This window comes from Desmodus rotundus, chromosome 4 (assembly GCF_022682495.2).
Source record: "Desmodus rotundus isolate HL8 chromosome 4, HLdesRot8A.1, whole genome shotgun sequence".
Taxonomy (NCBI): Eukaryota; Metazoa; Chordata; class Mammalia; order Chiroptera; family Phyllostomidae; genus Desmodus; species Desmodus rotundus.
This window is the reverse complement of record NC_071390.1, coordinates 105,241,684-105,253,854: the sequence shown is the minus strand read 5'-3', so window position 1 is coordinate 105,253,854 and position 12,171 is coordinate 105,241,684. Positions and strand designations below refer to the sequence as shown.

At 44.9% G+C, this 12,171-nt stretch overlaps 1 protein-coding gene across 1 annotated transcript in view; it reads left to right on the top strand.

Annotated features, from left to right (window-relative positions):
• The window catches only part of ADARB2 (adenosine deaminase RNA specific B2 (inactive)), a 430,916-nt gene that overhangs the window by 285,103 nt on the left and 133,642 nt on the right, over positions 1–12,171 (top strand). The window contains exon 2 of the mRNA XM_045187554.2: positions 6,059–6,145. Coding sequence (XP_045043489.2) covers positions 6,059–6,145 — 87 coding nt within the window. The remainder of the gene's footprint in view (positions 1–6,058; positions 6,146–12,171) is intronic.

Below are 12,171 nucleotides of genomic sequence, written 5' to 3'. Positions count from 1 at the left end.
GTTTGTAGCCCAGAGGTACCAATAGAGTTCTGTGGCTTCCAACTGTCACCTTGTTTTCAAGTTACGTAACTGTTCAAGACAGCTGAGCTGTGCTAGATGGGGAAGGCACGTGGCCTGCAAAAGCCAAACACAGGACAAAACTTGTTTTCAGTTGTTGAAATAAGGACAGAACTGAAATGCTCAACGTGTGTAATTTTTTCATAGCCTATTCCATGAAATACTGAATGCTTTTCAGGAGGTAGAGTATAAGATAAAATCCGTGGTCGTTTTAGCAATTAGTACTTTTGTTTTGTTTTTGCTTTAGTTCATGTATACATTCACCTACTGAATCACACCTTGGTTGCTTCCGAGTTCTGGCAATCATGAGTAAAGCTGCTATAAACATCGGTGTGCAGGCTTTTGAGTGTGAACATACGTTTTCAACTCCTTTGGGTAATCACAGATATTCTCTTAAATTACAGTTTTTGTTACAATTTCTAGCAAACCCACTATTTCACTGGATAGTGTGCTCAAGCAGCAGAGGATTTTTTTTTAATTTTCATCTTTCTTGGTAAAAATTGATTGATAAATTGTTTATAAACAAAGTAGTTTTTGAAAGCAATTGTTTTCACAGACTAGGCTCCAAAAATTTTGACCTTTTTACAATTCCTCAAGTCATCATTGTAGGTAAACTGAGTCATCCCAGGCTCCTGAGGGGTCGGGTTGGGCCTAACACTTGTAATTTTGATTCCATCTCCCTGCTTTCTGGGTCTGATTTCCACTCTCACTAATTCCTCTCCCTTGTTTTTATACATACACTTGTCTTAGTAGGAATCAGAGGGTGTCTTATCTTTGAGGTGGTGAGTTTTCTTGTTGCAATGTCCAAAACTTTTTAATATATGTAAGCTTTTAAATCTATAAAATAAGCAAAAAACAACATTTACTCTTTATTGATAGACACCTCTCTTTAATATCTGGCATTCTCAGTTTTCTTCTTTATAGATTAAATAATATGTTGTTCCATCCCTACTCTCCCTTTCTAGATTAAACACTTTGATGCTTGCTTCACATCATTTACTTTCTTGTCCAGTCATGTCATCTTTTAATATCCTTAAATAACTGGCATATAATTTACATACAGTAAAGCATACAGATTACAGGTGTTATGGTTCAGTGACAAACACGCACACACATGGAACAATCTCCATCTACATACAGAACGTCTTCATCATGCCAGAACTTTCCCATCTTCCCAGAGTGTGACTCTGTCTCCACTAAACAACAACTTCCCCTTCTCCATCCCCCAGCCCCTGGAGCCCACCATTCTACTTTCTGTTTCTATGAGTTTGGTTGCTGTAGGGACCTCATATAAGTAAAATCATACAGTATTTGTCTTTTTGTGTCTGGCTTATTTCACACAGCATAATGTCCTCAAGGTCCATGCATGTTGTAGCATATTGCAGAATTTCCCTCCTCTTTAAGGCTGAATACAATTCCACTGTGTGATATATACCACGTCTTATTATCCATTCATCCATTGGTGGACACTTGGGTTACTTCCACCTTTTGGCAATTGTGAATAATGCTGCTATAAACATTAGTGTACAAATGTCTCTTGTAAGCCCTTCTATCAACCCTTTTGGGTACGTACTCAGAAGTAGGATTGCTGGTTTTCATAATGGCTGAACCATTTTATATTCCCACCAGCAGTGCACAAGGGTTTCGACTCCACATCCTCTCCAACACTTGTTATTTCTTATCTTACTGATAACAGCCATCCTAGTGGGTATGAGGTGGAATCTCATTGTAGTTTTGATTTGCATTTTCCTAACGACTAGTGAGCTTGAGCATCTTTTCATGTGCTCATTGGCCATTTGTTTATCTTCTTTGGAGAAATATCTGCTCAAATCCTTTACTTTAAATCTGAATTTTAGGGAGAACCAAGATGGCGGCGTAGGTGGACACACTGAGCCTCCTCGCACAACCAGAACTGACAGAGAATCGAACAGCAGGGGGGTCTGACACCAAGGAAATAAAGGATAAACATTCGTCTAGACCGGTAGGAGGGGTGGAGACGGGCACTGGGGTGGGGAGGACTCACGTGGCTGTGGCAGGACCGAGACTGGCAGAGTGTGGGACGAACGGGGCAGGCAGTCCAAGCACTAGCAGACCCTGCGGCCACACATCCCCGCAGATAAACTGAGAGGGCCGGACTCGGAGTGGCGGACAGCGGGGCAGGCAGAGTGCTTGTGGGTAGCACACCGCAGCCCCACATTCGAACATAGATAAACCGGAGGAACGGCGGGGAGTGAAGCAGACCGCGCAACCCAGGGCTACAGCTCGGGGAAATAAAGCCTCAAACCTTTGATTGAAAATGCCCGTGGGGGTTGGGGCGGCAGCAGGAGAGACTCCCAGCCTCACGGGAGAGGTCGTTGGAGAGACCCACAGGGGCCTAGAGTGTGCACAAGCCCACCCACTCGGGAACCAGCACCAGAGGGGCGCAGTGTGATTGTGGGTATCGGAGTGAAAGATTGAAATCCGGAGGAGAGTGAAGCAGGCGCCATTGCTCCCTCTGGGCCCCTCCCCCACGTATAGCATCACAGCACAGCAACCAGCGTTACCCCACCCCGGTGAACACCTAAGGCTCCACCCCTTAAAGTAACAGACGCGCCAAGACAAAAAAAAGAAAAAACAATGGCCCAAATGACAGAACACTTCAAAGCTCCTGAAAAAATACAACTAAGCGAGGAAGAGATAGCCAACCTATCGGATGCACAGTTCAAAGCACTGGTTATCAATATGCTCACAGAACTGGTTGAATCTGTTCGAAAAACAGATGAAAAAATGAAGCCTATGCTAAGAGAAACAAAGGAAAATGTACAGGGAACCAATAGTGATGCGAAGGAAACTGGGACTCAAATCAATGGTGTGGACCAGAAGGAAGAAAGGAACATCCAGCCAGAAAAGAATGAAGAAACAAGAATTCGGAAAAATGAGGAGAGGCTTAGGAACCTCCAGGTCATCTTCAAACGTTCCAACATCCGAATTATAGGGGTGCCAGGAGAAGAGGAAGAACAAAAAATTGAAAACTTATTTGAACAAATAATGAAGGAGAACTTCCCTAATCTGGCAAAGGAAAGAGACTTCCAGGAAGTCCAGGAAGCTCAGAGAGTCCCAAAGAAGCTAGACCCAAGGAGGAACACACCAAGGCACATCATAATTACATTACCCAAGATTAAACGCAAGGACCTACATCCAAGATTACTGTATCCAGCAAAGCTATCATTTAGAATGGAAGGGAAGATCAAGTGCTTCTCAGATAAGGTCAAGTTAAAGAAGTTCATCATCACCAAGCCCTTATTATATGAAATGTTAAAGGGAGTTACCTAAGAAAAAGAAGATAAAAAATAATGAACAGTAAAAATGACAGCAAACTCACAGTTATTAATGACCACACCTAAAACCAAAACAAAAGAAAACTAAGCAAACAACTAGAACAGAAACAGAACCACAGAAATGGAGATCACATGGAGGGTTGTCAATAGGGGAGTGGGAGGGGGAGAGGGGGGAAAGGTACAGAGAATAAGTAGCATAAATGGTAGGTAGAAAATAGACAGGGGGAGGGTAAGAATAGTATAGGAACTGTAGAAGCCAAAGAACTTATAAGTATGACCCATGGACATGAACTATAGGGGGGGAATGTGGGAGGGAGGGGGTGAGCAGGATGGAGTGGAGTTGTGGGGGGAATGGGACAACTGTAATAGCATAATCAATAAATATATTTTTAAAAATAAATAAATAAATAAATAAATAAATCTGAATTTTAAGTAAGTAATACACTTTTTAAAATATATGTGTATCCCAATATTAGAGATGTATATACTGAAAAAGTATACTGTTTATCTAAAACTCATTTTTAACTAGGTGTCTTACATTTTTATTTGATAAATCTGACAACCACAAAAAGCAAGAACTTAGATGGATCCAGTTTTGAAATATCTCACAATTTTGCTCAGGTGAGCTCTGAAATGGCTTAGTGTGTTTTTGTGGGTGCTGGGCTGGTAGCCCTGCTTTATTAGAAAATTGTAATTTCATTTTGAGATGCTCCAGACTAAATCATTTGAGCTTCACACTCTTTGTGTAATATTATTGGGCTCCCTTAATGAAATTATAACTCAAGCAAGAGATTTCATTCCCTGGTAGTAAATTAGCTTGGGCCTGTGCGGGCTCAGGGAGAGCCAGTCCTCCCCTGGCTTATTCTTCTTGTTCGGGGAATGAAGAAGGAGCAGGCGTTTTGTATTTGAGTTATTTATTGTTCTCTCTGAGTGAACGTTATATTGTTACCCGTCCCTACTGGAAACAACAGCTGTTAACAGGCTCTGGAATGAATTTCAATGTGAACTCTCCTGGCCTCTGGGAAGCTTGGCTAAAGAGAAAACAGGCTCGTAATGGAAAGAAAAGGAGTAGGATTCAGGCTGGGGTCTGGACGCCTGCAGGCTACCTGCATATAAAACCCACTAGTTACGGGTGTCCTGGGACATCACATTTAGACCAGTGCTGAAATGGGAGTGCCATCAACAGCCCTCCTTTCTAACAGCAAAGCAGACAAAAGGCAGTCTGGTGCAAATAGTGATCTTGCTGAAAACCCTGCCCTCAGGTAACAGAAGAGAGAGAAAGAATCCCACATGACAAGGTAACCAAGCCCAGGTAGCCAGGGCCCTGGACCACCTAACCACAGGAGGAGCAGGGACAACTCTATCGCAACCCTACAGCACACTAGATAAGCAATGGTGACGTTTCCGGCTATCATTTTTTAAATAATGTGATCAAGAATCCTATGGAATGAAATGAGTCATGAAGACTTAAGGAGAAGAGGGTGCAAGAGGCAGGAATCTGAGAACAGAGGAGGACTGTTCTGGAAGACAGTCAGTTCTGCCTGTGTACAGGTGCACCAAACTTCTCTGGTTGAATTTAGTCAGTGGAACCTCTAAAATCAGGAGCTCCTCTTTTGGCTCCCTTTATTAGTCTTTTCCCTTTATTTTTATTGTTGACATAATGCAGATGTCCCCATTTTCCCCCTGTACCTGACTCCACGCATCCCCCATCCGCCCTTCCCTCTGGCAGCCACCACACTGTTGTCTGTACCTGTAAGTTATGCACACGTGTTCTTTGGCTAATCCCTTCACCTTCTTTCAGTCTCCCAGCTGTATGGCCAACCTACAATTCCTTAATCTCTCTGTTTAAGAGAGAAATTGCTGAGACCATGGAAAGAACATCTTTTATTGGTCATGTATGGCATTTCCACGTAGGCCCATCTTCCTACCTGTGCTGTACTCAGAGGTGTGAGTACCCAGGACACCTGACTGGTCTTGCTTCACTCACCCACCACTGAGGGTGCAGGCAGAGGGCATCCTCTATTGATTCCCTTCACTGCTTCAGTGACATGTTCCCACTTCTAGGAAGAGCTTTTCTGCACCTGAGGCCTGCACTGCTTCCTCCTTCACCTGCCATCTCTTCTATCCCTTCTGCTTCTTCCCCATTCTTCCGCTTCTGCTCAAATGCACACTGAGTATATTACAGTTTTAAGTCCATTTTTTTTTTCATGCATTTCAAGCCCACAAAGCAAGTTCTCCACTAATGGGAAAAAATAGTCTTGGCTTTATTTTCACGATGCTCATTTAATTGTGGCATTTTTTTACTCACTTTAGTTGCTCTCTGTGAAATGACCTCAGTCTGGCAGGCCCCACCCCACCCAGCATCCTGTAAGCTCATGTAAGGCTGTTGCCCTGGAGACGATTACTTCAAGTTTTGAGGGATATGGAACAAGAGGAGGGGAAATGCCAAAAATAAGAAAAGAAGAAAGAGAGAAATCACAAAGTTTAAAATTGAATGGAGAGGGGAATTTGATAAAATGCTGTCAGAAATTCAATAAAAGACTGAACCAGAATGAAGTAGATGAAACCAAAATGACCTTTCAACCTCCCTTGTCCAAGCCCTCAGTAATAAGAACATATGAAAGCACTGAATTTTTCTGAAATTCCATGTCAAAGTGCACTTCCTGTTCTTCTTTTCTTTCCAGACAAAGTAAGCATGTTGTCAGCCTTCATCACTCCCTTCAAGCACTTGAGCCCCGGGGCCACAAATACAGAGGACGAAGACAATCTAAGTAAGTATTCCCCTTCCCTGAAGAGGAGAGGGTCCCAGCCCAATATACCCAAAGCCTGAGACCCTTGGGATGTTGGGGATGGGGAAAAATATCTGGGCTTCGAAGAGCAGGAAGCTATGCTCCCGTTACCATCTGGAATTTCATCCCCACCTGAAATTTCGTCCCTACCTGGAATCCTGTCCCAACCTGGAATTTCATCCCCACCTAGAACCCATACTCACCTGCAATTTCATCCCCACCTGAAATTCTACCCTCATCTGAGTGGTAGGAAAATATTAGAAGTAACTGAGTGATTGAGAACTCTAGGGATTATACATATATGTATATTGAAAAGTTCCCTTGGACCATCCCTCCTCTCTTTCCTGTGTTTTTTTCTCCCTCAAACTAAAAAGAAAAAAAAGAAGAAAAAGAAAAATGAACACAGTCTCTTTGAGACAGTCCAAACAATTATTTAACAAGGAAAGAGCTGGACGGGTGCCTGCCTGTCAAAATATTTCTGGCACTTCAAACTGGAGAGACACCAAGCAGTGTAGTGTGCGGACCGAAATGCTGGCTTGGGGAGGGTCCCTGAACAGTGTCCCTGTGCAGACCACTGAGGAGGCAGAGCAGACAGGACTGGTGTGTGAGAGCCTGGGCATGTGTGGCATGCATTATGCTCACCTCTTGTGTGTGTCATATTGTCAGGCACTTAAACAAGGGGGTGAAATGTTCAGAACCATATGAACACCTCTTGCATTTCAACATTACCTAACAGATGGGTCACCTTCTCAGACAGGAAGAGTTAGGAACATGCTTGTTGTCCTGGGATAGGAAGGACATGGAGGGTTTATTGGCAGCCGCTGCAATTGTCGACCTGACCAAGAAGCAATGGTGGGGAAGATGGCACAGGAATATTGCCCATTTGCCTTCATCCTCTAAGAAACACTACACATCTGCATGAATGGCCCCCTCCCAGAAAACATAATTATCCTCAAGGTTGAAAACTGAAATGATTGCCCTGGATTATTCTACTAAATCAAAGTCACAGAGTCACTGGATGTCAAACCAGAGCGAACCTTAGAGACACTCTAGTATTAGTCCTTTGGTTTCTAGATGAGGAGAAAGTCACATGGGAATCAGAATACAGGTCCCATGACTATCCATTCAGAGCCCGTTCCTCAGCAAACACTAGGGTCAAAGCAAAACCTGGACAAACGATTGTTTCTGTTCTCTCACGATCTAAATTGGAAATGTTCTAGAAATTCATCAATGCATTGATAGCTTGAGGAATGAAATCTTAGTATTTCCTCACCTTTCCCACCTGAGCTGTGGGAACCCTGGCTGGGTCAGCCTCTCCATGTGGAAGTACCTCTGTCCCCTTCCAACAGCTCACTGGGCTAATGACTTCTGATGCCAGAACAAACCTGATAGTAGCAGCCCAGTGGGGCCTTGACCTCCAAGCCATCTCATGCTCTGTAGTCACTAGCGCCACTGCCCAGGGCTGTGAGCATCGCCACTCAGACCCTCAGAGCCTCGTTTCCAAGACAGGGACAGTGACATAACCTGAACCATGGAGCTGAGGTCAGATTCAAATAAGATAGCACATAAAGATGTTTTAGGCAAGGACTTGGGACATATAAATGCTCCATCAATGTTGGCTAGAGCCAGTAATTAAGGCTATTTTCCCTGATTCAGCTCACTGGCTAATAGGTAAAAACTTACAGATAAGAATGACTTTTAAATGTTTATTACATGTTAAAATTAGCTTTTGAAATGCTTGGAAAATCGTATTTCTATCAGTGGATTAATCATCCCCTTTGTAATATGTGACATTAATGCACTTAGAAAACCCTATTTTCATACACTATTCAAAGATACACCTCCAGCCCTGCTGGTGTGGCTCAGTGGTTGCGTGCCAGCCTGCAAATCAAAGGGTCACTGGTTTGATTCCCAGTCTAGGGCACAGGCCAGGTTCCCAGTGTGGGGCGCACAAGAGGCAACCACACATTGATGTTTCTCTCCCTCTCTTTCTCCCCCCTTCCCCTCTCTAAAAAATAAATAAATAAAATCTTTTAAAAAACCAGATACACCTCCAAATGAATGTGCTTGTCTTAGTTAACAGTCCTCACCAGTATTAAGCATTAAGCATGAGTCTCTTGGCTTACTGCCCTATGCCACTGGAAGGTGGAAGAGGATGAATGCAACTGCCCTGGAGGGTGTAAGTGTGTGTGTGTGGATAAAGTATGCGTGGAGTGCGTGGTGTGCGTGGTGTGTGTGGTATATGTGTGGTACATGTTCTGTGTTTTGTGTAATGGGTGTGTGGTATGTATACTGTGTGCATCTGAGTGTATGTTGTGTGTAATGTGTGTGATGTGTGTGAAGTAAAGGTGTAGTGTGCTGTACGTAATGTTCACTGTATATGAATGTGTGTATGTATGTGTGTGCATGTGGTGTTTATATCTGTGTGTTTGTGTGTGTTATATGTGTGACATGTGTGATGTTTAGGTAATGTGTTCAGTGTGCAGCGAGTAATAGATGTTCATTGTGCATGCACATATGCGCATCCCTGTGTTGTATGCAAATGTGTGTGTGTTATAGATATGATGTCTAGGTAATGTATGTAGTGTGTGTGTGATGTGTGTGGTTGTGATGTGTAATGTATGTTCGCTGTATGTGCATGTGTGTACACACATTTGCAGGGAGACAGGGTAGGTGGTAGAGGCAGGTATATCCTTGCTTTGAAGTCTTCTGTTTGTAGCTACAAACTATGGAACATATGTGTCTGAGTTGGTTTAAGGTGAAGTTCCATCATTCAGGACCATCTCTCTCCCACCCCCTCTGTAGCCCCGACTCCATCATTCATTTCTGCTCCTTTCCTGGAGCTCAGATCCAATGTCCAGGGTGAGCTGGGGTCAGGGATCAATAGCCAAACCAAGATTAGCCTGAGAGAGGACAGTGCCCATGAGCCCATCACTAGGCTGGGTACTGGCTAACAGTCAACTGGATGATGCCACCTTTTGCTAAGCTGGTAACCCTGAAAGCTTTCTTCTTCGAACCCAGAAGGGAGTGGTCGCTGGCCCCTGACCTGTGTGTCTGCCACTGACCCGAAGGTGTCACATGAGGAGGGGCTGAGATGCCCAATCCTGGACAGGGCCGTAGGCCTAATAGGCCACACTGTTTACACAGGGTCTGGAGGGAGGGCAGCCATCCACCACACCGTGATAGTGGCTATCACCGTGATGGACACATGATAGTCGCAGCTTCCACACAGCATGAGAAAAGTCTTGAAAGGAGACCATCTTATCCTGCTGCAGAGCCTGACCCAAGCACTGTCGGTGTCAGGCCAGTGCACGACCTGCACAGCGAGGACCTTGCATCTCGTTTCCGAGTCACCAGGCCCGCCTGACTGGCCACCACAGCCACCCCCTTTTCACTCATCTTCTTACCCCTGAAGCACAAGGAGAGAGCAGACCATCATCCTTGCTCCTGTCAGCCAGCCCTATCTGGTCAGGACAGGGTGAACCGGACAGCTGCCCTCTAACCTGCAAACACAGCAAAGTTATTTTGAAGGAGGCAGTGCAACAAAAAGCTCCCGACAACTCAACTATTGCAAGAACTCAGGCAGACGCTGGCCCGGGGACCAGGACGGGGACATGGGGGAGGCAGAGGCTTGTACTTAGCACATGGTGCCTGCACTCATGCCAGGTGATAACTGCTGTGAGGTGGCAACCTGGGACCTCCCCAACAGTTGACGGAGGCAGCCACTACACAATCGCAGCCCAGTAACTGAACTTAATTCTGAAAGATGTATTTCACCTGGAAAAATACAAGTTTAACCACAGCTGCAACTACTTAAAATTCCACTCTTTCTCCCCAAAACGCTCATTAGTGACTGAGTTACCAGATAGGCTATCAGAGAGAGAGAGAGACCACATTCACCTAACGTTTATTACAGTATATTGTTATAATTGTTCTATTTTATTATTATTGCTGTTAATCTCTTACTGTGCCTAATTTGTAAGTTAACACTTTATCATAGTTATGTACGTATAGAAGAAACATAGTACATATAGGGTTTGGTATAATCTGAGATTTCAGGCATCTACTGAGGGTCTTAGAACATATCCCCCCCTATGAGGGAGAACAACACTATTTTTTAAACATGCATTAGACTTTCCTGTATGTCAGGGCTTTTGCTAAGCCTATTACATGTGTTCCTTTCATCCAACCATATAAAAATATTGTCAGATAAACGTTATTAAAACCCACATTTTCCATCTTAAGAAAATGGAATTTGGGCAGGTTGAGGGAGTTCCCTAAGATCACACCTACATAAAAGATGGAGTGGACTTTCACCTTTCATCTACTTGACCCCAGAACCAGTGGGGTAACCACTGCCCCTTCTGCCTTGCCCAGACTCAGCAGCCCAGTGAAAACAAGCATGTGGGCTGTGTTGAAGGGAGCTGGACCCCTAATCTGCTCGTTTGCAAAAAGCCAGTGGGTAATGTCATCCCAGACATTCTAGCTAGTGTGTCCAGGATGTGGCCCAGAGGCCTGCATTTTTATCAGTCATTAGGTACTGATTATTTTGGAGGTACTCTTCATGTCACAATCTGATCATTGTGTCTATGCCATGGAAAATTAATAATGACCGTCATCATCAGATATTGAGTGTCGTGGAAGAGAAGATCCTGGAAGCAACCTCAGTGCAGGTGGAGGGAAAGTTTCGCACCACGAGGGCTGTTGCTCCAACATAAACCTTTCTGCCTGAAAAGGCAGCAGGGGTCATCCGATATGCCGGCCACTCTAATCACAGGCAGACTCCCTCGACCCTCACATTGTGAGAAATCAGCAAGTTTCCAGACAATCTACTGTGGGGCCATTCGGTCAGGTTATTTTTTTCCATCTTTACATTCCATTTGGGAAACTGCATGGCTAATCTGATCTACTGCCTGTGGCCTGAAATACCCCACGTGGCAGCGTTCCTGGCTGTGTGGACCCGGATGCACAATGACTCACAGAGGGCTGAAAGTTGACGCTCAAAACCGGGAGGTAATTATTCCTGCAAAATAGTCTGTACGGGACGCCATCCACCTCTAACTTATAAAATGCTCAGGCTCGCTCCTTTGAACACAATTACCTCCGCAGACCCAATATTTTATACGTGCAAACCACCAGAGAAAATATTAAAAGAGCTGCCTCACAACATAGAGAACAGAGCTCATGAGAAGTGGACGGTTCAGCAAACAGCACTTTCAAAACGGATACACTCACTGCTACTGGGAATACCGTCTGGGGGACTGAGGTGGATGTTGGCAAGAGTCATCACTGAGAGCCCCTGAGCAGGAAGGACACACAGCAACAGACCCAGAGAAGCCTTGTCCAATGTGAGAGCCCTCCTCCGAGGCACCCGATGGTCTAAGCGTCTTCAGTGCCTGTGAGATTGCACTTTCTAGTTGTTACTCTTCAGCAGCAGTACCACGGAGATGAGGCCACTGAGCCACTGGGTCTCACAGCATCTTGGCCCGGGCAGGATGAGGAGAAAGTTCTCAGCCTTTATTTATAAGCTGCAGGCTGGCTATAAAAATCACCCCACGTTTCCACTAGCTTCACAAAAGAAAAGTCATTCACAACCTGCTGCACAGCTGCCTGGAACCCCTGAGATCCTGGTTCCCAAAGAGAAATCGAAGGGCACAAGGGGCCGTCTACGTGTGGCTCGCCCCTGCGGCCTCGCCGTACACATCCGCACACACAAACAGCAGACTATGTACTCTCAGCACCTCACTCCCTCCCAGAGACAGGCATCCCTGCGATATAGCCACGGGATGATGGCACTGTCCTGTGCCCATAAATTCATCTTCACAGGAATAAGACACTCCCAGGGTGAAAACACATCTCAGCCAGTTCTCCAAGTGCATCTCCACATCTCTGAGCCTTGGTGTCCCCTCCTAGAAGATGGTGCTGTGAACCCACCCCCAGAGAGAGATGAGGAATAAGAAAGGCACCAGAGGGAAAGTGGGAGTGGGGCTCAGTGACAGGGAAATGCA